At 34.7% G+C, this 23659-nt stretch overlaps 2 protein-coding genes across 10 annotated transcripts in view; one reads left to right on the forward strand and one right to left on the reverse strand.

The window, feature by feature from the left end:
- Positions 1-21697, forward strand: PDCD4 (programmed cell death 4). Of its 4 annotated transcripts, XM_036438981.2 has the most exons (13): positions 45-176; positions 2546-2636; positions 4373-4478; positions 5218-5520; positions 7859-7953; positions 9781-9894; positions 10842-11063; positions 12737-12834; positions 14076-14190; positions 17386-17493; positions 17988-18098; positions 18837-18976; positions 20974-21697. In XM_036438981.2, exons 3-13 carry the CDS (start codon positions 4436-4438, stop codon positions 21032-21034), a joined length of 1410 nt encoding a protein of 469 aa, XP_036294874.1. In that variant the 5' UTR covers positions 45-176; positions 2546-2636; positions 4373-4435; the 3' UTR covers positions 21035-21697. The 4 variants fall into 4 exon arrangements, with proteins under 4 accessions (XP_036294873.1, XP_045438033.1, XP_036294874.1 ...); XM_036438980.2 differs by lacking the exon at positions 2546-2636 and having other exon boundaries at positions 1-176; XM_045582076.1 differs by lacking the exon at positions 2546-2636 and having other exon boundaries at positions 107-130.
- The window catches only part of BBIP1 (BBSome interacting protein 1), a 14744-nt gene continuing 12256 nt past the window's right edge, over positions 21172-23659 (reverse strand). For all 6 annotated transcript variants that reach the window (XM_036438995.2, XM_036438992.2, XM_036438990.2 and 3 more), the window contains one exon: positions 21172-23287. In XM_036438995.2, coding sequence (XP_036294888.1) covers positions 23121-23287 — 167 coding nt within the window. In that variant the 3' untranslated portion in view covers positions 21172-23120. The remainder of the gene's footprint in view (positions 23288-23659) is intronic.

Consider the following 23659-nt stretch of genomic DNA (forward strand, 5'->3'; position numbering starts at 1 on the left):
ATGAACGCCGGCCTCTCGCCCCCGTGTTACTGGGTAGAACAAAACAAAAACAGAGCTGGAGCGGCCGGAGACGCTCCGAGGCAGCGGCAGAGGTGGAGGCGCGGGGGTCGGGGCAGCGGAGCGGGGACAGGTCAGCGGCCCGGGGACCTGGGCGAGCAGCGCCAGCGGCCCGAGGGGTCAGTACCGGCGCGGCTCGCACGCCCGGGGCAGGGTGGAGGGGAGAGGGGCGGGGGGCGCTGCGCCCTCTCCACAGCCCCGGTGTCCCCTCAGGTGCAGCCGCACGTTGGGAGGGGGAGGGGGCGTGGAGGCGGCCCCGGTCCGGGTCCGCGTCCGGGTCGGCGGGGTCGGGGTGTCCGGCCGCCTCTTCCGATCCCCGCCGGCCCCGCCGCGCCCGCCCCAACGCCCCGGGCAGCGGGGAGCCCCCCCGGCCCCCTCCTCCGGGCCGGAGCGCGGCGGCGCGGGCCCGCCCCTCCCGGACCTCAGCCCCGCCGGGCCGGGCGCGCGGGGCGCTCGCCGCCGGGGGGCTCCTTGGGGAGGCCGCGGCTTTGTTTTTATGGGGGTGAAGGGGGACGTGGGGGGGCGTTTCTGGCTGGACGGGAATCCTGAGGGAATCTGGCGTCCTCCTCGCCCCCCTGGCCTCCGGGGGAGCCGTCGGAAGAGGCGCCCCTCCGTGGCCCGGCCTCTCCAGGCCCGGCCCTGCGCCCCTCGCCCCGGCTCCGGGCGGGACCGGCGGCCGCGGGGGTCCGGGCCCGGCCGCCACCGAGGGGGCCGCGGGGAGCGCACACGTGCCCGCCGCCGGCCCTGGCTGCGCCTCCTGAGGCACGGGGTCGTGTTTGTTTATTATTATTATTTTTTTGGGGGGGGAGGAGGGGCGGTTATGTTTTTACCTTAAATGAGATCTGCCAGAGAAGACAGACAAAGGCAGGAAGGAGGCCCCCTTTCTGAGACAGGCGAGCTGTGCTGGTTGCACTGGCCGGTTCGGGGCTGCAGCGAGGGGAGTGCTCGTTGCGGGAGCTTCCGAGACCGTTTGCTGAGTGAGGTCCATGCCGCCCGGCTCCCGCGTCCTTGTGAGCCCCGCCTGCCTTGCCAGCGACGGAGCAGCATCTACAGATAAAACCTCTTAAAAATGCTGCTTCGTGTGGAAAAGGCAGCCACCGCCTGTGTTTACTTAGGTTTTACTGTTGAATGTTAGAGCTCTTGGCATTCTTGCTATTGTAAGGCTTTAAAAAAAAAAGGGGGGGGTGGGGTAGGGGGTGGACAGCACTGCCCGATGGGTTGCAAATTTAATTGTTGGTATCTATGCCCTTACCCTTCCTTCACTATGGGTTTGTTCAATTCCCTGATACCTCAGCAGGCGACTTCGTATTATATGACCATTGGGTTTCTTGTTGTAATAATAAGAAAAATAGTTGCTAGGAGTGCAAAAAGAAGTGACACTTGGATATTTTTCTGTGTGCTCACTTTTGCAGCATTGTGGCTAAATGCTTTAGCTGATTTTCTTTTAACTTGCTCATTAAGCAGTAATTGTAGCCCTGGAATGAATACAAATAAATTTCTAGCTTACCTATGGTCTGAGTTGAAAAAATGGTAGGATGGATTATCAGGTATATAGATTATCAGGAAACGGGTATTTTTGTGGGTGGTGGGTGGAGTCAGAAATGGAGGCTCTTATTTTTTTTAAAAATGTCTTGCTGGTTGAAGACTTATGAGTGGACTAGAGGTCTAATGCATGGAATTCATGCATGAGTAGTGTTCCTAGGCCTGGCCAGAGATCGGGGCCAATTTGGGGGGCGACTGGCAGGGTGAAGGGGGATAGGGGGGACCCCCACTGGCACCGGCCTTGGCTGCCTTGGGGCCTGTGGTGCTCCCTGGTGGTCAGTGCATGTCATAGAGACCGGTTGTTTCCTCCCCCTTTGGTCGATTTGCATACTAGGCTTTTATTATATAGGATATTTCTGTGAAACATTATAGAAATGAAAACAGTGTTTAATTACAGCCTTAGTTTTGTTTAACATGTATAGTTTTCTTGTTGAAGCTTAAATTTGTAGTTTAGTATGAAGGCTGTGGGTTTAAATTTATTGATTTACATTTTCTTAATTTTGGGGGCAAAAATGTTAAGTAAAGTGGGGGGAGGAGCCCACTGCTGTGAAGACAGTAAAAGCGGAACATATCTTTATCCTCCAAATGTCTGTGTGGCTATCAAGTATGACAGTGTTATGATTGCATTATCATTGCCTGAAGAAATAGGGCTGTTTTTTATGTTTACTTAATAAAAACAAACTTGGTACTATATAGATATCATTAATAATTTTCTTTGCCCAACTGAATGTGTTCTGTATACTAGTTTAAAATAAATATATTTATTGTTTGGAGAGCAGTATTTTAAAATTCGATATAACAGAAGTCTATGTTTTATTAAACTTCTCTCTCTTAACCCTAAAAAATAATCTTCCTGTAGTATATACTAAGATTTGGTATTGAACGTGTGCAGACAGTGCTGGATTTAGAAGATCTAGGTTTTAACTCTGGTTCTTTCACTATGCAGCCTTCTCTTTCTGTGGACAGATCACCAGCCTTCTTAGAATCTGTTTAATTATGTGCAAAGTGGAGTACCTATCTCAGGATTTTTCTGAGAGGTACATGAAATAATGCATGTAAAATAATTTTGAATTATAAAGGGCTTTTAAATACCAGTTATAATGGTTTCATTTCCTTTATTGGCTATATATATGTTCTGTAGAAAGTACTTTCTTAGATTATACTTGCATCAAATATGAAAAAGACTTTAATGTAACACTCGTGTAAAAATCTCATACATACCTCATATGACATTTTCACTTCACTGTGACATATTTATACACAGAAATGAAACAGGTCTTTTTCAGCCATGAAGGACACTAAGTGTTGAAATTTGCAAACTATTTTGTTCACATATTTTTATGTATCTCTTGTACATGTTTTTAAGGTTATTTTTACTCCTAAATCCAGAGTTTGTGGGAATTATGATATTAAAAGGTATTTATGTGAAATCATGTTTTTAAATTCAGAATGTAATTGGAATGATGTCATCATTTTGTTAATTTCTGAAGCAACATGATAGCATCTTAGTAGCCTAAGGATTATGTCATATTAAGAATTTATGATTTTAACAAAAGATATTTACTTCTGTTTTATAAACTAATACCCTTTTCTGGAGAAAAGGCTTTTAAACTTGAAAGATGTTAAAATAGCATATATATTGAAAAATTGAAAAATCAGATTCACCTTTAAGTCCAGGAGGCATCTATATATTTCTAAAATGACATATATTGTTGGTTAAGTTATATGAGAAAAATAGGCTTTTCTGTAGTTCATTAGTCATTTTCATTAATTTTATTAAATACCTTTCCTTTGAAATTCCATTTTATGTCTTAAAGGAAGAGCACACTGCTGGTGAAATTATTGTAAATGACTGGAAAGACTTATATGTAAACTATACTTAAGAATTATAAACCACTATTTGATAAATATTTACAGAGAGATATATTCTGAAATCATATTTGGTTACACCTGGCAATAGTTCTCATGACAATGTATTTTTTTTCTTTTTTTATGACATTGTATCTTGATAGTCTTTCATATAACATTGAATTTATATCACTAAATTAAATTGTCTAAATAAAAGATAACTTATTAAAACCTCCAGCATTAGTATTTTTAAGCCATTTTGAAATTAATAATGAGATACTAATGTAATTCTATTAATTACTTTTTTAAATAGATAAAATCCTTTTTTTCTAAAGTATTTTTCAGATTATAAGAATAATACCATTGTTATGGAAAACAATTTAAAAAATTTCTCCCAATCTTATAGTTGTATAGCAGTAATTATATATAGATACCTAGGTGATGAAATGGCAGATATATCTGCCTTTAGATATGTTTTAGAGTGAAAAATAAAACAGGCATATGTTATTAACCAAAATACTGTTGTTTGCATTTGTAGTAGTGCTCATAATTTATTGGTAGCATACTATCCAGTATTCATTTACATCAGATTAACTATGAGGCTTGTTTTCTTAAAATATTGTAAGTTTGTGTGTACTCCTTTAACTTGAAGTAAACATGTATAGCAATATCTTTTAATGCCAAGTTATAGGGGTAATTTGGCACACCCAGAAATATGGACTTTTTTTTGGTCACAGATATGTCAAGAATTGAAACCAATTATTATTTAGGGTAAACTATCTTTAAAAGTAAACAAAGCACATAGAAGTGTGTGTGTGTGTGTGTGTGTGTGTGTGTGTGTGTGTACAGTGTTAAGTACGTAAGTTGAATTTACCTTGATTATATCAGTTTGGAAGATATTGAAACATTTTTTTTCTTTTTAAAGAAATAGATCCCAAAGGAAGACTTCATTTGGTAATTTAATCAGTGCAAGTGAAATTAAGGAATAATGGATGTAGAAAATGAGCAGATACTGAATGTAAATTCTACAGGTAAGTATTCATATTTTGAACCTTGATTGTATTCTGAGCAAGTTTCAGGCCATACCAGATTTTATGAATACATGATATTAAAACTGTCCTTACTTTAAAAACCATCTTATTCATGCTCCAAGAAAATAGGTCATGTTATTTTTTAAATCAATTTGTGATTCTTATTTTCATAGAAATTAATCACATGTCCTTATTTTTCTGCCTATCCTTCCCATTCCATACTCTTATCCTATGCTATCCTATATAATAAAACCCTAATATGCAAATCAACCGAACGGTGGAACGACCAGTCCCTATTTGGTGTCTGTATTAAGATAGATGGTATAACATGAGATAGCATGCTTTTAGTAAACTTTGTTCATTTATATTCAATGCCTTACTTTACTTTTCTTGATAATGTAAAAAAGTAATCCTGTTTAGTTGTCATTTAGATTGAACCATAAGAAATTGCCAAGATTGACCTACAAAGGTAGTAATTTCATGTGATTCAACCTAACATAAGTTTTGACTATATTAATAAAAGTGTAATATGCTAATTAGACTGGATGCCCTTCTGGATTATTTTCCAGATGAAGCTGGGCTGTGAGGGAAGCCCAGGTCTCAGGTGCCAGAGGTAAGCCGGTGCCAGCAACCGGAGGAAGGAAGGCCTATCTTGCACGAATTTCAAGCATCGGCCGCTAGTAATTAGTATAACAGTAGATGGTTAAAATACTTACCTTTGTTCACTTTCCTCTTTAAGATCCTGGTAACTTAAGTGACTCCCTGTTTTCTGGAGATGAAGAAAATGCTGGGACCGAGGATGTAAAGAATGAGATAAATGGAAATTGGATTTCAGCAACCTCCATTAATGAAGCTAAAATTAATGCCAAGGCAAAAAGGCGCCTACGGAAAAACTCATCCCGGGACTCTGGCCGAGGCGATTCAGTTAGTGATAATGGAAGCGAAGCCATTAGAAGTGGAGTAACTGTACCAACCAGTCCAAAGGGAAGGTTGCTAGATAGGCGATCCAGATCTGGGAAAGGACGGGGACTACCAAAGAAAGGTTGGTATATACCACATCCAAAGACACAAGTGGAAAAAAATACTGCCCGGTTTTTGTACTACCATTTCCTTGTTCTAGAAATGAGAGAGATTTAAACAATGATAATATAAGATTTGGGTTTGTATATATTTCTTACATAGTACTAAACTGAGAGTCATACCACTTTTTAAGTTGAGGCATTTTCATTTTTCATGTTTGAATACATTTAGGTGTTTGTTTGTTTTTATCAGAACTTTATTATTTCCAGCAAATTACCCACTGACTTTTTCACAGTTATGAATTATGCATGTTCTCTCTAACTTTGCTTGAAAGTCAGGAATTCATCATACCTATTGTCTAAGGCAGATTGGGGAACCCTTTTTCTGCTAAGGGCCATTTGGATATTTACAAATTATCTACTTAAAAATTAGCCTGCTGTATTTGGTCAAACATTTAATTAACTCACCCCTAATGCTTTGGCAGGGCCAGACCAAATTATACAGCCTGAGGGCCGAGCATTCCCCACCCCTGGTCTAATGAATCAAATTATGGTCATTGTGAAGAATTGTCATTTGACCTGCACAGACATTTGAGAGCTAATACATATAAATTTGATTGATAATATTATTCACAGAATTTTAATGATTTCATTGATCTAGTTCCAAGTTCTCTTTAGCTCTATTTATCTTGGATACTGGAGTAGAATTATCTGTTTTTCTGCTGTATCTCTAGTGCTTGGAATAGTGACTAGCTACATAGATACTGTACTTAAATATTTGATTTGGGGGGAGGGTCTGTCATCTTTTGTCTATGGTAGGATTTTGATACAGTTTGGTGCTTTTACTAACTTCTGAATGGTGGGAACTTGAACTTAAAGCCTACGGTTCTTGCAAAATGTTTTTGTCATTTGTCCAAAATAGTTAATTTTGTTGAATGGCTCTATAACCATTGGTTGGATCAAAATAGAAACTAATTCTCAGATTCTGTTTTGCTCTGGTGACAAGGATTATAGTCTGGATATAAAATAAAAACCTCTAAAATATTGGTGATACTGTAAACTTTTTTAAAATTAATATATTGAGCCTTATAAAAACATTTCAGTAAGTTTATGTAGAAAAGCAACATTGAAAGTTGCATTTGTTAAATTTCTACTGATCTGCTTGTAAATAAAAGTAGAGAGAAATAATGACCAGTGCTCTGAATGCTTAAAAAGCAATTATTTGTAACATTACTAGTGCAACGTATAGTTTCATATGTACTTTTAATATATTTTTTATTGATTTTTTTTCTTAGAGGAAAGGAGAGGGATAGAGAGTTAGAAACATTGATGAGAGAGAATCATCGATCAGCTGCCTCTTGCACACCTCCTACTGGAGATGTGCCCGCAACCCAGGCACATGTCCTTGACCAGAATCGAACCTGGGACCGTTCAGTCCACAGGCTGACGCTCTATCCACTGAGCCAAACCGGTTTTGGTGTCATATATACTTTTATATCTAAAGAGTATTTGACTTTAAAACATGATGGCGGTCATGGTGTTTCTTCGTTAATTATTTTCTTCCTTATTGAGTTTTCTGTGCCACATTGTACTGGCTTAACATAATTTCTTTTTGTGTTGATCTCAAGAAATGCCAAATAAAATTTAGAGCTAAATTGAAATATCACCTTCTTTGAGGTCCCCAGTATAGCTATTTTTTTATAATCTTTTTATTTGTTTTGCTTTTATTTTAAAGCAGCTGCCTTTTTAGTTTTAACTTTATAAACTATTTCAACTTAATGTTTCTAAGTAGATTATAAAATATCTAATCTTTACTGACGAAGCTGGCCAACCTCCTGAGGTCCCTCCCCCAGCTGGCCGCTCCGATCTGCCCTGATCGCCTGCAAGGCTGAGGGACCCCACTCGTGCTTGAATTTGTATACCTGGCTTCTAGTGTATATATAATTTTCTTTTGGTTTCTGACGTGAATCAAAAATAGATCTTCACAAAGAATAAAAAGAGGTGTAAAGTATAAGTCTCAACTGGAAAAAAATAAATTAAAATAGTCTTTTTAGCTGTTACTTATTTATTTTAAAATATGTTTTATTTTATTTTTTTTAAGATAGAGAAAGGGAGTAGGGAGAGAGAGAGATAGAAACATCAACTAGTTGCCTCCTGCATGCCCTATACTGGGGATCGAGTCCCAACCTCGATGGTAATTGAACTAGCCCTGACTGGTAATTGAACTAGTGACCTCTTGGTGCATGGGTCAGTGTTCAACCACTGAGCACACTGGCCAGGCAGGTATTATTTTAAATTAACATCTGAACATCTAGAGTTCTTTCAAATTTCTCTTTGCTTCTTCAATTCAAAACTTTTCAGGTGGTGCAGGAGGCAAAGGTGTTTGGGGTACACCCGGGCAGGTATATGATGTGGAGGAAGTGGATGTGAAAGATCCTAACTATGATGATGACCAGGTATCTTTGTTTTTGCTTTTTTAATATATGTTTAAATCCTTATATACTTTTTGATCTCGTTTGTTGTATACTCATACGTTTGTCAAGTCATATGTTCTATGTCTGTGTTTATAATCTATAACTGTCAAGTCATATGTATATGATTATACTAATGTGTGTATGTGTAACTTATGACCATATATGTATATAGACACATTAATATATGCATGTAAGTCATTTATTTACTCAGTAACTTCAGACTGTTAGATTAATTTTGCATTAGGAAAAAAACAAAACAACTGATAGTAATACATATATATGCCTAAGTGACGGGTATGACCAGTTGACCGAATGACTGGTCATCCGGTTGCTATGATGACACACTGGCCACCAGAGGGCAGATGTTCAATGCAGGAGCTGCCTCTTGGTAGTCAGTGCACTCCTGCAGCTGGCCAACCTCCTGAGGTCCCTCCTCCAGCTGGCCACTCCAATCTGCCCTGATTGCCGGGTAGGCTGAGGGACCTCACTCGTGAATTTGTGTACCCGTCTTCTAATGTATACATAATTTTCTTTTGGTTTCTGACGTGAATCAAAAATATATCTTCACAAATTTACTTAAGATTATCAAATTGTTTTTCATAAATTCTTTTGACTTAATTTAGTTTCTTTAGTAATGAGAATTGAGAATAACTTAATTTTTTTAATATTAGCAAAAACATAAATATTAAGTGGCTTTTATATATTGCTGTTTGAGATGTCAAGTTTGATAATTTTGAAACATGGATCTTTTTTCTAGAGATAGTGCTGAGAATATAAAATTTTCTAGTGAATTTACATATATTTATCTTTTTGCTGGAAAGTTTCTAACTTATTCCATAGTAGAATAGTATAATGAACCTACTTGTACTCATCTCCTAGCTTTACTAACTTTAATAATAACTCATGGCCAATCTTTTTTCATCATCTACCTCCATTTACTCTTCCTTCTGTGTCTGTTCCTTCTCCCCAAACCCCTAGAGCTCTGGATGAAGATAAAATGTATAAGATAAGATGTGATGAAAATTTTAGACAGGAATTTATCAGGGTATATGTTAGATTGTTTTTGCTGTGTATTATTTACTAGTACATGTATGTACTTAACTATTTTAACTAACGGATGTAGAAATATTTCTAAGAGAACATGAAAAAAAATATTTTAAAACCAGTACAATTCAAATACTATAGAAACTTTGCTAAATATTCTAGGATTAATATGTTATCTTTCAAGTTTATATTGTTAGGTGGAAGCCAGTCACAAATTACATATAAACATTTCAGGGATTATTTTGCATAGCAGAAAGGGGCTACTTCTTTGTGCAATTTCAGTTTAATAGTGTTTTTCCCTTAGAAAATTTTTTGTCACTAAAACATAGATTTTTGTTATTAGGAACATTTATTGTGATAATACTAATCATGAAGGCTTTGGCTTCATTTTTTTAAAAAGTGAAGTTATAATGAAAATACTAGATAAGATAGGAAGCCATCTTAAAACTTTTTGGTCACCGAAGGATTGGTTTTGTGAGATATAAAGAGTTAACAGAAAATAATGGGGGTGAGGGAAAGGTTGGAAGCAAGTCATATTTGCTGTGGTTAATGCTTCTAATCTCTGTCTTGGTTATTATATTTAGATTTTGTAAAAGAACAGATTAACATTTTATGTAAGTGATAAATGATCAAAGTATATACCATGTCTTCTCTCCCAGAATTGGGATTACTAATCAGTTGAAATACAAAATTAGCAAACAATTTCAGTTTATCTGAATATTTTGTTCTTTAACTTATTCTTCTTTCTTCCCCTTCCCTTCCCAGGAAAACTGTGTTTATGAAACTGTAGTTTTGCCTTTGGATGAAGCAGCATTTGAGAAGACTTTAACACCAATCATACAGGAATATTTTGAGCATGGAGATACTAATGAAGTTGCGGTAGGCTTAAAGTTACAATTACAATTTATTTCATTTAGGAGAGAAAACACTATTAAAAGCAAAACATAACTAGAATAATCTTAGATCACAGAATAAATTTAAGAATTTTGAATAAATGGATTTTTGAGAAATAGAGTAAAATTTCATGAATTTAGATTAATTCTTAACCTATTTTGGATCTGATGAAAGCTATGTGCCATTTCCTTCCCTGAAAAATGACACAACACGATGTTTTTATAATTATAAAATATTGTTTAAATTGATAGTTTATAAAATATAATTTTAACTTTATTCCAACATTTAAAACAATAATCCCACTTAAAAACAATCCTTTAAGATCTCATCTTAAACTTTATATGATAGTATAAAGTAAATTTTTGTGCAAAAAGAAAACTTTGAAGAAAATTAGAGTATAAACAGTTTATTATGATAATGTGAAATTAATTTCTCCATAAATGCTTATAAAACAATATTCCTAGAAATAATGTTAATACAAGGGAGAGGATTAGTTAATTCCTAACACCAAACTTAGTAATATTATGTGGTTTAATAAACTATTTTAGATTTAATTCACTTTTTTTTATTTTATTGATTTTGAGTGAGAGAAAGGGAGAGAGAAAAACAACAATTTTTTGTTCTACTTAAGCACTCATTTGTTGGTTCTTGTATGTGCCCTGACCCAGGATAGAACCTGAAACCTTGGCATATCAGAATGAAGCTCTAACCTACTAACTACCTGGCCAGGCCTGTAATTCACATTCATGAGTTCATTGATGTTTAAATAGTTAAAGCTTGACAAAGTGGGTCAATATGTAATTTATATGCAGAATAATATATATGCATTCTGCTCTTCAAAATTTGACTGCCTCTGATTATTTCCACATGGGGAGAGGTAAGGATATATAAAGTCTTGATTTTTCAAATTTAAAATATTTTTTTTTTAATAGGAAATGCTAAGAGATTTAAATCTTGGTGAAATGAAAAGTGGAGTACCAGTGTTGGCAGTATCCTTGGCATTGGAGGGAAAGGCTAGTCATAGAGAAATGACATCTAAGCTTCTTTCTGACCTTTGTGGAACAGTAATGAGCACAAATGATGTAGAAAAATCATTTGATAAATTGTTGAAAGATCTACCTGAATTAGCATTGGATACTCCTAGAGCACCACAGGTTTGTATCATTTTTGTTGTTTATTCTCTTCCTCTACTATCCTTCCAGCTATAGAAATAATGCACACTGCTAGGAAATTTATTAGATGAAAGAGGAAAACGAAAATATGGCCCACATTTCCTGTCCACAAATAGCCCTTTAACATTTTAGTGTATTTTCTCTGAGCTATTCCCCGCCTCTCCCCTAACCCCCGTTTTCATCATACTATAATTTTATATCTTATTTTCCACGTAGTGCTCTGTGTTTTTAGTTCATACTTTTTTTTTCTTATCTGTAAATTCTCTATTATACGTAGTTAAGATGTGAGCTGGGATATTTCAAAGATGTAGATTATTATTAAGGATCAAATTTGGTTAACTAATGTTTATTATAAAATAATCATAAGGAAGATTGTCTCCTTTTGTAGCATTGTGGGAAATAATTAGAAAATACATGGTTTATGCTTCTGTTTATGTTTCTTTTCTCAAAGCCTTATACTTTTTAAAATATATTTTTATTGATTTCAGAGAAGAAGGGAGAGGGTAGATAGAAACATCAATAGTGAGAATCATTGATCGGTTGCCTCCTGCATGCCCCCTACTGGGGATCGAGCCTGCAACCCATGCATGTGCCCTGGACTCGTATATAACATGTATGTTTTAAGATATCAGTACTCATCCCTGGTTGGTTTGGCTCAGTGGATAGCATAGGCCTGTGGACTGAAGGGTCCCTGGTTCAGTTCTGGTCAAGGGCAAATGCCTGGGTTGTGGCTTAATCCCTTGTAGAGGGCATGCAGGAGGCAGCTGGTCAATGATTCTCTCTCATCATTGATGTTTCTCTCTTTCTCCTCCTCCCTTCCTGTCAAATAAAAATATTAAAAAAAATAAAGTATCACTACTCATACTTGGGAAAAATGATTATGTAAGTTCATATTCATTATGAAATTTAAAAAAAATAAAAAGCCAAAATGAAGAAAAATAATCACTGTTTATATTTTGATGCTAAATGTTCCATTTTACTTTCTGTGGGTATAAGTGTATGTATGTATTTTGTATATCCTTATATTTTTTTGTTTTAATAAAAAATGGAATCGTACATCATATGCTATTTATAAACTTGATTTCCTTTATAGCATAAAATATAAATATATTTCCATGTGGCCACATAGTGTATCATCATATATATATAACATATAAACATACCTTAATTTTTTGGACACTAAAGTTTCCAATTTTTATAAGAAATAATGCTATTAATTTCAAACAAATATTTTTACACAACTTTTCACCATAAGATAAATTCCTTTCTGAGACAGGTTTTTGAGAAAACCTAGTCCCATTTATTTTCCCATAAGAGAGGTTTCTCTTGACTTTAAGTCATTGACTTAACAAGTATTTTTAATCACACACTTTGTCTTAGGCATTGTGCAAGGTAAGGTGTTGGGGTAGTCAGTGATCAAAACAGATATGCTTCCCCCCCCCCCCATGTCATTTAACTTTAAGGTTAAGTTGTGTGCCAGACATAACTAGTTAAGTGCTGAATGAATGTGTGTTGTCTTTTTAACACTCTAAACAATACAATATAGGATTGTTGTTATTGACTGTAGTTCAAACAGTCTTTATCATTTATGTATTTAGAAATTGTAAAGGTTTATTTTAGATTTTTTAATATAGCTTTTTTTCCCCTTATTATAGTTGGTGGGCCAATTTATTGCAAGAGCTGTTGGAGATGGAATTTTATGTAATACCTATATTGATAGTTACAGAGGAACTGTAGATTGTGTACAGGCTAGGTAAGTAAATTAATTTTTCTATTTAGAATTTCAAATGAGTTTAAAGTTCCACAGGATTCTACTGAAATGATAGATGAATTAATCAGACATTGTAGACATCTATCATTTGTATTCTCCACTGTTAAAACAAAATTGAGAGATTGTTGGCCTAATATAATAGGAAGAGGACATTTCTCTAATGCAGAATTTCTGGGTTTTATTAAAAAAATGATTTCAGAGAGGGAGAAAGAAAGAGGGATGGAAACATCTATATAATAAAAGCATAATATGCTAATGAGATTGGACATCCTTCTGGACGTCTTTCCTTCCTGACAAAGCTGGGGCAGGCAGGAACTAAGGCAGAGGCAGCAGAGGCCCCCTGTTCCTGGCAGGTGGGGACCAAGGCATGAATTTTGTGCATCGGGCCTCTTGTCAATGATAAGAGAAAATCATTGATCAGCTGCCTCCTGTATGTCCCCTGTTGGGATTTGAGCCTGAAACTGAGGCATGTGCCCTGACCAGGAATCTAACAATGACCTCCTGGTTCATGGGTCAATGCTCAACCACTGAACCACACAAGCTAGGAGAAGTTCTGGGTTTTAAACCATTAGCTATCTTCATGTCAAGCCATTCTTCTCTGGACCTCAATTTCCTTATTTATAAAATGTAAGGATTGGACTTAGAGTTTTCTTTAAGGTCCCTTTAGGTTTAAACATTCTGTAATTAATACTAGAGGCCTGATGCATGAAATTTGTTCAAGGGGCTCTGCTGTAGCAGCAGCCCCAGCTGCCTTGTGGCCCTGCCCCCCGCCCACTGGTCTTTTCGGGATTCTGGAAGGTCGTTCTGCCATCTGGTCTCATTAGCATATTAGCTCTTTATTATATAGGATTCTAGTAAGATGAACAATATTAACCAAGGAACCCTATTTCAATTTTATTTTATATTTTTATCTGTCATAGAAATCTTAAGAAGTAACATTTTTCACTCTTATTTTTTGGTATAATTAATTATAAGCTAAATGTGATATTTGGGAGTTAGGATATATGATTTTTAAAAACTAGGTGGAAACTTATATTTGGATTTAGTTATGTCTTAGCTTTGCTTATGTGTAGATGTTAATTTTTGAGGATTACTACAGGTCATGGTGAATGGTCTCTCTGGTGGGAAAGAAGGCTTGAATTCTATCTTCCCGTCCCCCCCAACTTTACCATGATTTGGACCTGCTGAAGCATGTTCAAATGTCAAAAAAATTTTTTTTGTAGAGCTGCTCTGAACAAGGCTACTGTGCTCCTGAGTATGTCTAAAGGCGGAAAGCGCAAAGATAGCGTGTGGGGCTCTGGCGGTGGGCAGAAGCCTGTTAATCACCTTGTTAAAGAGGTAATATTGGTTTATTATCTTTAACTTAATTTATACATATTCTAGGAAAATAAACTATGCCCTCTAGTTGATATTTTTGTGGAGAAAAATTAATTTCAGTCTTATAGCTGCAAATGGAAAATTAAATAATCTTTGTATATTTGGCTTCATGTGGTTTTGCTATAAGTTGTCCAATAATTATATAATTGTTATTAAATTTGTATGGTTTCCTTGACTTAAAAATTAGACTGTGTTAAGTTAAAAGGGCTTTTATGATTAAGAAAGCTGTGGATGAACCTTAAAAGAATGCAAAAAATCTTTTTCTTATATCGGTATTTAAATTTTTTCAAATATTATTGCAATTTTGTAGTTATCCAAAAAAAATACCTTTTTTTATGTGAGCATTTTGAAACTGGATAGTCTCAGATTATAAGTTATGAATTATGACTAGATTAGATTAGAGTGGTACATTTTTGTAAGAAGATTCACTATCTTTGTTCATGCTTTAAACTATGTAACTAATTTACTACATTAAAATGCCAGATTTAGTCTCTGGATAATTTTTCCCTGGCAGTATGTCAAGAAACTAACAAAATTAATCTTATTTGTAGATTTTTAAGAAAATAGAATATTTAAAGTTTCATGTGCTTCTAAATTAGATTATAATCTTTATATGTGACTATAGTTTTGAAAATAAATTTTTCAGTGACATGTATACTTACTTGAGTGTTAAGGACCTTAAAATGTAGTTAGAGCTTTGACCAGTTTGCTTTCATGTGTGTTAAGATAGATGGGTTGGTGTTTGTATCATGTAATATCATAATTTCAATATCTTTTTTTAAATTAAAAAGTTATTAGAGCAATTGAGGTATAAAAACAGTTATGATACTAGGGCAGTTTGGAAAGAAAATGAAATAAAAGGCATCTTAGATTGTAAAGGAAGTATAAAGAAAACCAAATGAACCCACAAAAATACAAAAGCAAAGAGCCAAACTATTAATAAATGAATTCAGCAAGGTTGCGTTATGTAAGATAAATATAAAAAATTCAGTTTTCTGCACACTGAGTGATCTAAAATGAAGTTAAGAAAACAATTATATTTTCAGTAGCATAAAAAAAGATGAAAATAGAAATACACTTATCAGCCGAAACCGGTTTGTCTCAGTGGTAGAGCGTCGGTCTGCGGACTGAAAGGTCCCGGGTTCGATTCCAGTCAAGGGCATGTATGTTTGCTGTGGGCACATCCCCGGTACGGTTTGTGCAGGAGGCGGCTGGTCGATGTTTCTCTCTCATCGACGTTTCTGGCTCTCTATCCCTCTCCCCTCCTCTCTGTAAAAAATCAATAAAATATATTTTAAAAAAAGAAAAAAAAAGAAATACACTTATCAAAAGAAGCATCTTGTGCAGTGAAAACTGCAAAACATTGTTGAAAGAAATGAAAGAAGACCAAAGTAAATAGAAAGCTATCCCATGTTTATGTATTAGAAGACAATATTGATAAGATGGTAATACAGATGATTTGACTTGATGAATTTTTGACTTTGTGATGATGGGAAAGCTATATGCATTCAGTAGAAACTATACTTTGAATTTTTATCTTTTCCTGGGTTAGCGATATGCAGTATGATTCTTACTGGTGATGCTGGGCAGTGGAAGCAACATGATTTTGCCTAATTATAGGCTAGTGTAAGTTGTTCTGAGCATGTTTAAGATAGGGTAGGCTAACCTATGATGTTTGGTAGGTTATGCGTATCTAATGCATTTTTGACATGATATTTTCAATTTACGTGTTTATTAGAACATAATCCCATCATAAGTCAAGAACTATCTGTATTCTCCCACAAATTAATATTTTGAGAAACTCCCAAACTATTTTATGGTATGTGAATTACCTCAACAAAAAATGGTTAAAATAAAAATTAAAATAAAACTATGCAGTATTTTAGTTTAACATTATTTGGATGTTCATTTCCTTTTACATGGAAAGATGAGTTGGACAAAGAGGACTTTTTGAAATGTATACATGTATTCATAATTTATCATTCTCAAAAATTCATGGAACCTGATGGAAAACATGTAAACCTTCAGTTGCATAACAAAGTTTAAAAACTAAGTAACATTTAAATAATAAATTTATTATGGAGTGAAAATGTTACTCAAATGACATATAAATATTTACTTTCCTAAAGCATAATAGGAATTATCAGTATGTATTTTGTTAAATTGTATTTTACGTTTTATGAAATACGTTGTAGAAGTGTGAAATATGAAGCAGAGACACTGAATTACTTTATTCATTTAACCAGCATCAAGCATCTTCTAGGTGCAAAGGTGACTTTAACATGTACAGGAAAAAACATTTTTTTTTTCTTTTTAAAAATATTTTATTACAGAGAGGAAGAGAGAAGGATAGAGAGTTAGAAACATCGATCGATGTGAGAGAAACATCGATCAGCTGCCTCTTGCACACCCCCTACTGGAGATGTGCCCGCAACCAAGGTACATGCCCTTGACCGGAATCGAACCTGGGACCTTTCAGTCAGGCCGACGCTCTACCCACTGAGCCAAACCGGTTTCAGCGGAAAAAACATTCTTAATTGACATTCTCTTGTTCAGAAACTTTTCCTCATTTTCTTTAGGGCCATAGATGCTACTTGCCTCTTTAGCTATATATTATTGGAAGCTGAATTACTGATGAACCTTTTAGATAATGGTTTTCAAATCCTCATAGAAAAGTAAATGGAAATCTTTACCCTGTCTAGTAAAGCCCTAATATTTTGTTTTTTTTGGCTCCCAGTACAATATCAAGGTCATCTGATGAAAGGGAGAATTTGTGCCTCTTTAAAAGTTCATTTTGAGACTTTCAGTTAGTGCCCTCTAGTGGTATTTAAGATCCCTTGTTTTATAGGGAGCATTGAAGAATTATGGTCACAACTCAGGCTGTGAAAGTCTTAAGTCTATTCATAAATCTCAGTGATTATTAAGATACTCTGAATCACTTCATTTTCTTCATAATTAACCATTTAAAATTGAAGATTTACTTTTTAAGCATGAAAAAATTTTAATGATTGTGCCATGTCAAGTTTATATGTTCTTAGCTGTTTGTAACCTATTTCATCATGTAATATATTGAGATGAGGGTAAATAAATCATTTAGACAAAGCACAATTATTTAAAAAATAAATTCTGACACATCTCAATTTTTAAATTTAATAGATTGTTATGCTGCTGAAAGAGTATTTACTTTCTGGAGACATATCTGAAGCTGAACATTGCCTTAAGGAACTGGAAGTACCTCATTTTCACCACGAGCTTGTATATGAAGTAAGATTACTTTGATATCCCAAAGAGAATTATCGTGTTTCTTTTTTAAAAATTGATTGTAGAGAAGGAAGGGAAAGAGAAACATCAATGTGAGAGAGATACATTGATCAGTTGCTTCCTGTAGATGCCTTGACCGAGGATCAAACCTGCAACCTAGGTGTGTGCCCTGACCAGTAACTGAACCTGAGACATTCTGGTGCACATGGGACAACGCTCCAATGAACTGAGCCACACCAGCTAGGGCTATTGTGTTCCTTTTTTTGTACTACAGTGACATAGTACTTCTTTAATAATATACATCGGGTTTTTTTTAAGATCAATGAGAAACATTCTTGGGTGAATATTAAAAAGCAAGTTAATGTTAATGAAGAAAATTGTTTTTAAATTTTTATAAGAATTATAGTTACAGATTAAAGGAATCTATTACATTTAAGAGATGTTTCTTATATGAATTAATGACCAAAAATACATTCATGCATTCATTCAATTTTAAGGCCATTGTAATGGTTTTGGAGTCAACTGGAGAAAGTACATTTAAGATGATTTTGGATTTGTTAAAATCCCTTTGGAAATCTTCTACGATTACCGTAGACCAAATGAAAAGAGTAAGTATAACATTATTTTGAACATTTTGTAGGCTTATACCTTAAATATATGATTGAATAAAGATAATGAAATTTTCCTTTAGATATGGTTAGCAGTAGAATGTGTATAGTTCTTTGTTTTTAAATAGTAGTGTTTATGTTTGAATCTCTTGCAGTCATTTTTTGGAAAGTAACACTTCAATAGGTTTTTTTTAACCTGCATTTAAAAAAATGTGATTGTTTGTTCTTCGTCAAGAGTTCTATTTCTAAGATATAATTTCTATTTTATATTTAAGTAGAAACAAACATTTAGCAAATTATACTTTAAAGTAATTTATTTCTATTTAAAATTGTATGCATTGCTATTAAAGTTTTGGTGAGGTTCTTGCCCTTTTTTTTTTAAATGTAAATGTACAGGGGTGGGCAAAAGTAGGTTTACAGTTATACAAGAAACAGTTTATTCTTGTACTATTTATTAATTATTGTATTATTTGTACTACAACTGGAAATCTACTTTTGCCCATCCCTGTATATGGGAAAAAATGTGTCCTATATCACAGTCTGCCTCAAGATCATTTGAGAGAACAGTTTTAAATAAAACATCCTATAACAAATGTACCTGTTTCAAGGTTCAGACCTGACTTTAGTCTTATTATATAAACATTTGGCCTTAAATATAGCTTTATGACAGTGAAGAATTGTATGGCATTATGTATTTTGTATGGGCTAACAATTCTGTATACAATTTCATTGTTTTAGGGTTATGAGAGAATTTATAATGAAATTCCGGACATTAATCTGGATGTCCCATATTCATACTCCGTGCTTGAGAAATTTGTAGAAGAATGTTTTCAGGCTGGAATAATTTCCAAACAACTCAGAGATCTTTGTCCTTCAAGGTACTTTATTACTTTTTCAGCTTAAAATACTGAGGTGCTTGGAAGGCTAAGCTAATTTTCCATCATTCCAGTTCTGTCAGAAAAATAATACTATTAATAAATGGAGCTACTCAAGATTGAAAAATCATCTATTTTGTGTTTATGGAGAAACAAGGGTGAAGCTTATTTTGCCCCCTTGTGAATTTAAACTCATAAAACCACTGGCAGTCAAATTTTGTGGAGCAGTTCTGTTCTAAGTAGTATAAACACTATTTTAGTGTCAGTGTTAATCATCAATGAGAAAATTGAGTCTTAAGGAGGTATAATATACATTTTCTAAGGTCACAAATGGTAGAGGCCAAGGATTAATCCAGACTTTTTCTGGTTTCAAAGGTATTAGGATCATTCCTATACTCTTAAGTTGCTTGCTTTCTTTCTTTTTTTTTTTTTTTTTTTTTTTTTTTTTAATTTATTGATTCTTTACAGAGAGGAAGGGAGAGAGATAGAGAGCCAGAAACGTCAATGAGAGAGAAACATCGACCAGCTGCCTCCTGCACACCCCCTACTGGGGATGTGCCCGCAGCCAATGTACATGCCCTTGACCGGAATCGAACCTGGGACCTTTCAGAGCCCAGACCGACGCTCTACCATTGAGCCAAACCGGCTTCGGCTTAAGTTGCTTTCTTTTTGCTCCTTCATAGAATGGAGAATTGGAGCTAATTGGATGTTACTTTATATTTGTGCTATGTGGATCTAACTCTTTATAATACTCTTTGTGAGTCGATTTTACGTACATTTTAAGTTTTTATAATTTTCTTCAAAAAATTTTCAAAGTTTGGGTATTTTTATTTAAGGATATTATGAGTTGAATCTCAGAGAAATAATTTCTGGCAGTGTCCCTTGTTGTAGAAAATAGAAGCCATTAAGAGAGAAGGAAAAGATAACAGTGGAAGATATAATTTAGTGGCTTTGATAAAAATATTTGAAAATGTAGATCTCTACTTGGTGATGGCATTCTTTATGTACTGATGTGTCAAGTGGTATACATCAGTTAAACTGTCAACTTCGGCAAGACTGCTTCCAACTAACTGTTTTGTTCCGCACCTTGGCCTCCTAATATTACAGCCTTTGAAAATATAGCTAGTTTACAGTTAGACTTAGTGTGAAAAAGGGTCAACACCTTGGCACTGGCTTTTTAAAAGTTTCCGTCTCTGTTCAAAGGTCTAACCGGTTACTTCTGTTATGACCTTACTATCAAGTGTCATTTGAAGAGATACCTAAACTTTTGAGTATTTATCCTCTCTCCTTTTGCTTAGTTTGTGAAGTGCACATTTGTGTGTGGTCTCAAGTGCCAGTGCGTGTTGTTGTAGGGTCAGAGAATAAGGGCTAATTCTGCCCAAGCTCTGTTTTCTGCTTATTGCTTTAGGCTGCTGGTCACCTATTTCTCCTGGGCTATTGCTACCACAGATAGCTAGAATGTGGTTACAGTACAGAGCAAGGTTACTTGAAATAACATGAATCCCCAAAAGGGGCATGGACTGGAATTAATTTGATTTCTTTTTCCATATTCAGGTTATGGCTTTTCTACATCTGAAAAAAAATTTTTAAAGATATTTTAAACATGAATATTTTGATAGGTTGTATAGCTCTATTTTGCATAATTCCAGATTATATTGTTGTTTTCTATTTGGCTGTTTAGCTTTCAAATAATAACACAGTAGAATAAGTATTAAATTTCTAAGTAACAAATGTTTGTCCTATATTTTAACATTTTTTAACATGACTCTCTTTGAACAATGAATTTATTTTAATAAACTTTTATTCAATAGGATATTGAATTCTAGGAAAAATATAGCAGGAACAGGGTTTTACAAAAGCTTTAGAGCCATACTGACTTTTTAAAAAAAACAATAAAACCTTTTAAAAGTTAATAACCAGGAAATATCAAGTTTTAAGTTGTTTAAATTGACTGTAGTCAGAATTTGTTTGTCTTCATGTTTATGTTCTTTGCATTACAGGGGCAGAAAACGTTTTGTAAGTGAAGGAGATGGAGGTCGTCTTAAACCAGAGAGCTACTGAATATAAGAACTCTTGCAGTCTTAGATGTTATAAAATATATATATCTGAATTGTAAGAGTTGTTAGCACAGTTTTTTTTTTTTTTTTTTTTTTTAAACACTTGTTTTGGGTACAAGGCATTTCTGAAATTTTATAGACAAATTTAAGGGGAATTGTTAAAGGAAGTATTTCCTTTTTTTTTTTTTTTTTTTTTTTTTTTATGGTGTAAAGGAGGGACAGAAAAGTAACCACTTCTTAAGTGGAATGTTCTCATAAGCTACCTTTTGTAAGTGCCATGTTTATGACCTAATCATTCCAAGTTTTGCATTGATGTCAGATTGCTATTCCTTTTTTCCAAGGACAGTGTTTTTGTAGTAAAATCACTGGTTTATACAAAGCTTTATTTAGGGGGTAAAGTTAAGCTGCTAAAACCCCATTTTGGCTGCTGCTGTTGAAATACTGTGCTTTGGGAGTAAAAAAAAAAGTTATTTCTTTGTCTTAAAGAATTTAAAAAAAATGAGTTAGTCAGGGGACTTATTCATCTTTCCAGGGAACATATTGATTGGTCTTAAAGACTAGACAGTTAAGTAAATGGTGGCTGGAACATTTATTTTTCTACAAAACTGGAAAAATGAACCCGGTTCTAGAAGAATGTATGACAAAATAAAACATGTGAAACAGTGTTGATTTTTTATTGGGAGTACATTTATTTTAGGTTTTAAAAAATACTTTTATTCACTTAGCAAATAAAATCATATAAGGAGTGCATTTGAACCCAGTGAATTTAAACTTTCTTACAAACTTTTATATCAGAAGTACAATAGTAATAATTACTTAGGAAATGCATATTTCCTATTTGGCTGTTTAGCTTTCACACTTTTAAAAAGATTTTATCTTTAGCCTAATGAAATTTCTAAAATATATATTACCTTTCATCATTCTCTCTCTCTCCTTTTTTTTTTTTAATCTTCACCCAAGGATATTCTTTCCATTTATTTATTTATATATTTTTGAGGGAGTGGAAGGGATTAGGATTAGCAAAAGAGAGAAGAGAAACATCAATTGGTTGCCTCCCAAACACATCCCGACCTACTAGGTCTGGGGATTGAATTTGCAATCCCTTGACTGGGAATTGAACCTGAGACCTTCAGAGCCAAACCAGCCAGGGCTTTTAATTAAGTTCTATTACCAAATAATGTCTCAAAATATTATTCTTCAAGAGACTCAAAGTTTTGCATTTATTCCATGTCTGAGAAAATAATAGCTACAATAAATAATTATCTGAAGAATGATTACATTTCTAACTTCTTTTGCAGAGCCTTAATTTTATGTAGGAAGGTTTACGGTCTGCTAATTTAAATGGTCTATTATTGATTGCAGCCAACCAACCAAGAATTATATTCAGAATTTACAAAGGTATTTTTGGGAATATGTTACATTACAGGTTTCAGTACACTCTTTTAGGACTAACACTACAGATTGAATTTCATGTTTATCTCATGAGCTCTTTTAAATCCATGTTATTTTCCATTTCTAGGGTTTTGATATCTGGATGATAAAAATAGCCATTATTTCATTAAGTCCTTGAAATTAGTATTATTAAAAGCTCAGGTGAGGGCTTCTTAAGTTTATTTTAAGAAATAGAGTTTTGTCATGACTTGTAGGATCTGTTTAAGGCAAAATAGCCTTAAACATGATAGGTCACACCAAATTCATAACAAGTTTTAAAAATTAGGTAATATAAAAGCCCATCATGAGTACTTAATGCAAGATTAGAATATATCTCTAAATTCAGTTTTTAATAGACATTAAAAATTCTCTGAATATATAAGTTGTATTTAGTCACTTGTACCTAAGAATGTTATCAGCCGTGTAGTAGTAATGGTGAACACTAACTTAATTGGTATTTCTAAAAACTTGGGTAAAAAAACACACAAGATTTGGGTTAGTTTTAATGGCTTACATTCATTACAAACCATACACGTTTCATTAGTCTTGGGTATTTTATATTACCTATATGAATATAAGTTTTATTAACACATACTACTTTCAGCATACAGGTGGATTATTTTCTAGCTACTGTTAATAGCTAGAAAGTGCTAAGTTATTCAGCGAGTCATTTGCTTTTGGTCCTTTTCTGCCATTTCCTGTTGGCGAATTGTTTCTTGTGCTGCTTGCTGCATTTTCTCCAGTTTTTCCATAGTCAGAGATTTTAAGGGTAAAAGTTTGGGTTTACACAGCACCATTGTGGTTATATCTTCCACAGACAACTGCCCTAAGTTTAAAAATAAATAAGAATTTGATTGAGATAATCCAGTTGTTTGGCAGTTTGGATTTGCAGTTAGAATGAAGTTCTAAAAACTTAGAGATTCCATTATTAATGAAAATCTCTTATTCTCATAGTCTACCCCTATAACATTTCTAAATTTTATAAACATAAAAGCATTTAATGCTAGGGAGTTCATGAAGAAGACAAGTTTCAAACTTTATAGCTAAGGTTCTAAATTATATAAGACACAACTCATGTCAAATATTTAGTTGAAAAAAGTTGGGAGAAATGTATAGTGCCTAAAAATACATAGTTAAGTATGGTATTGATTTAACACCGATATTCAAATTTCTGAGTGTTTCACTGAAAACTTCAGCA

Source organism: Pipistrellus kuhlii, unplaced genomic scaffold (genome assembly GCF_014108245.1).
Source record: "Pipistrellus kuhlii isolate mPipKuh1 unplaced genomic scaffold, mPipKuh1.p scaffold_m20_p_15, whole genome shotgun sequence".
Lineage (NCBI taxonomy): Eukaryota > Metazoa > Chordata > Mammalia > Chiroptera > Vespertilionidae > Pipistrellus > Pipistrellus kuhlii.

What these genes read in the sequence shown, in the direction of transcription:
- PDCD4 (XM_036438980.2), top strand. Translation starts at nt 4,436, where the DNA reads ATGGATGTAGAAAATGAGCAGATACTGAATGTAAATTCTACAG. An exon ending in CTAACTATGATGATGACCAG is followed by an intron (nt 7,954 to 9,780) that starts GTATCTTTGTTT and finishes TTCCCTTCCCAG; the next exon opens with GAAAACTGTGTTTATGAAAC. An exon ending in CCGTAGACCAAATGAAAAGA is followed by an intron (nt 18,099 to 18,836) that starts GTAAGTATAACA and finishes TCATTGTTTTAG; the next exon opens with GGTTATGAGAGAATTTATAA.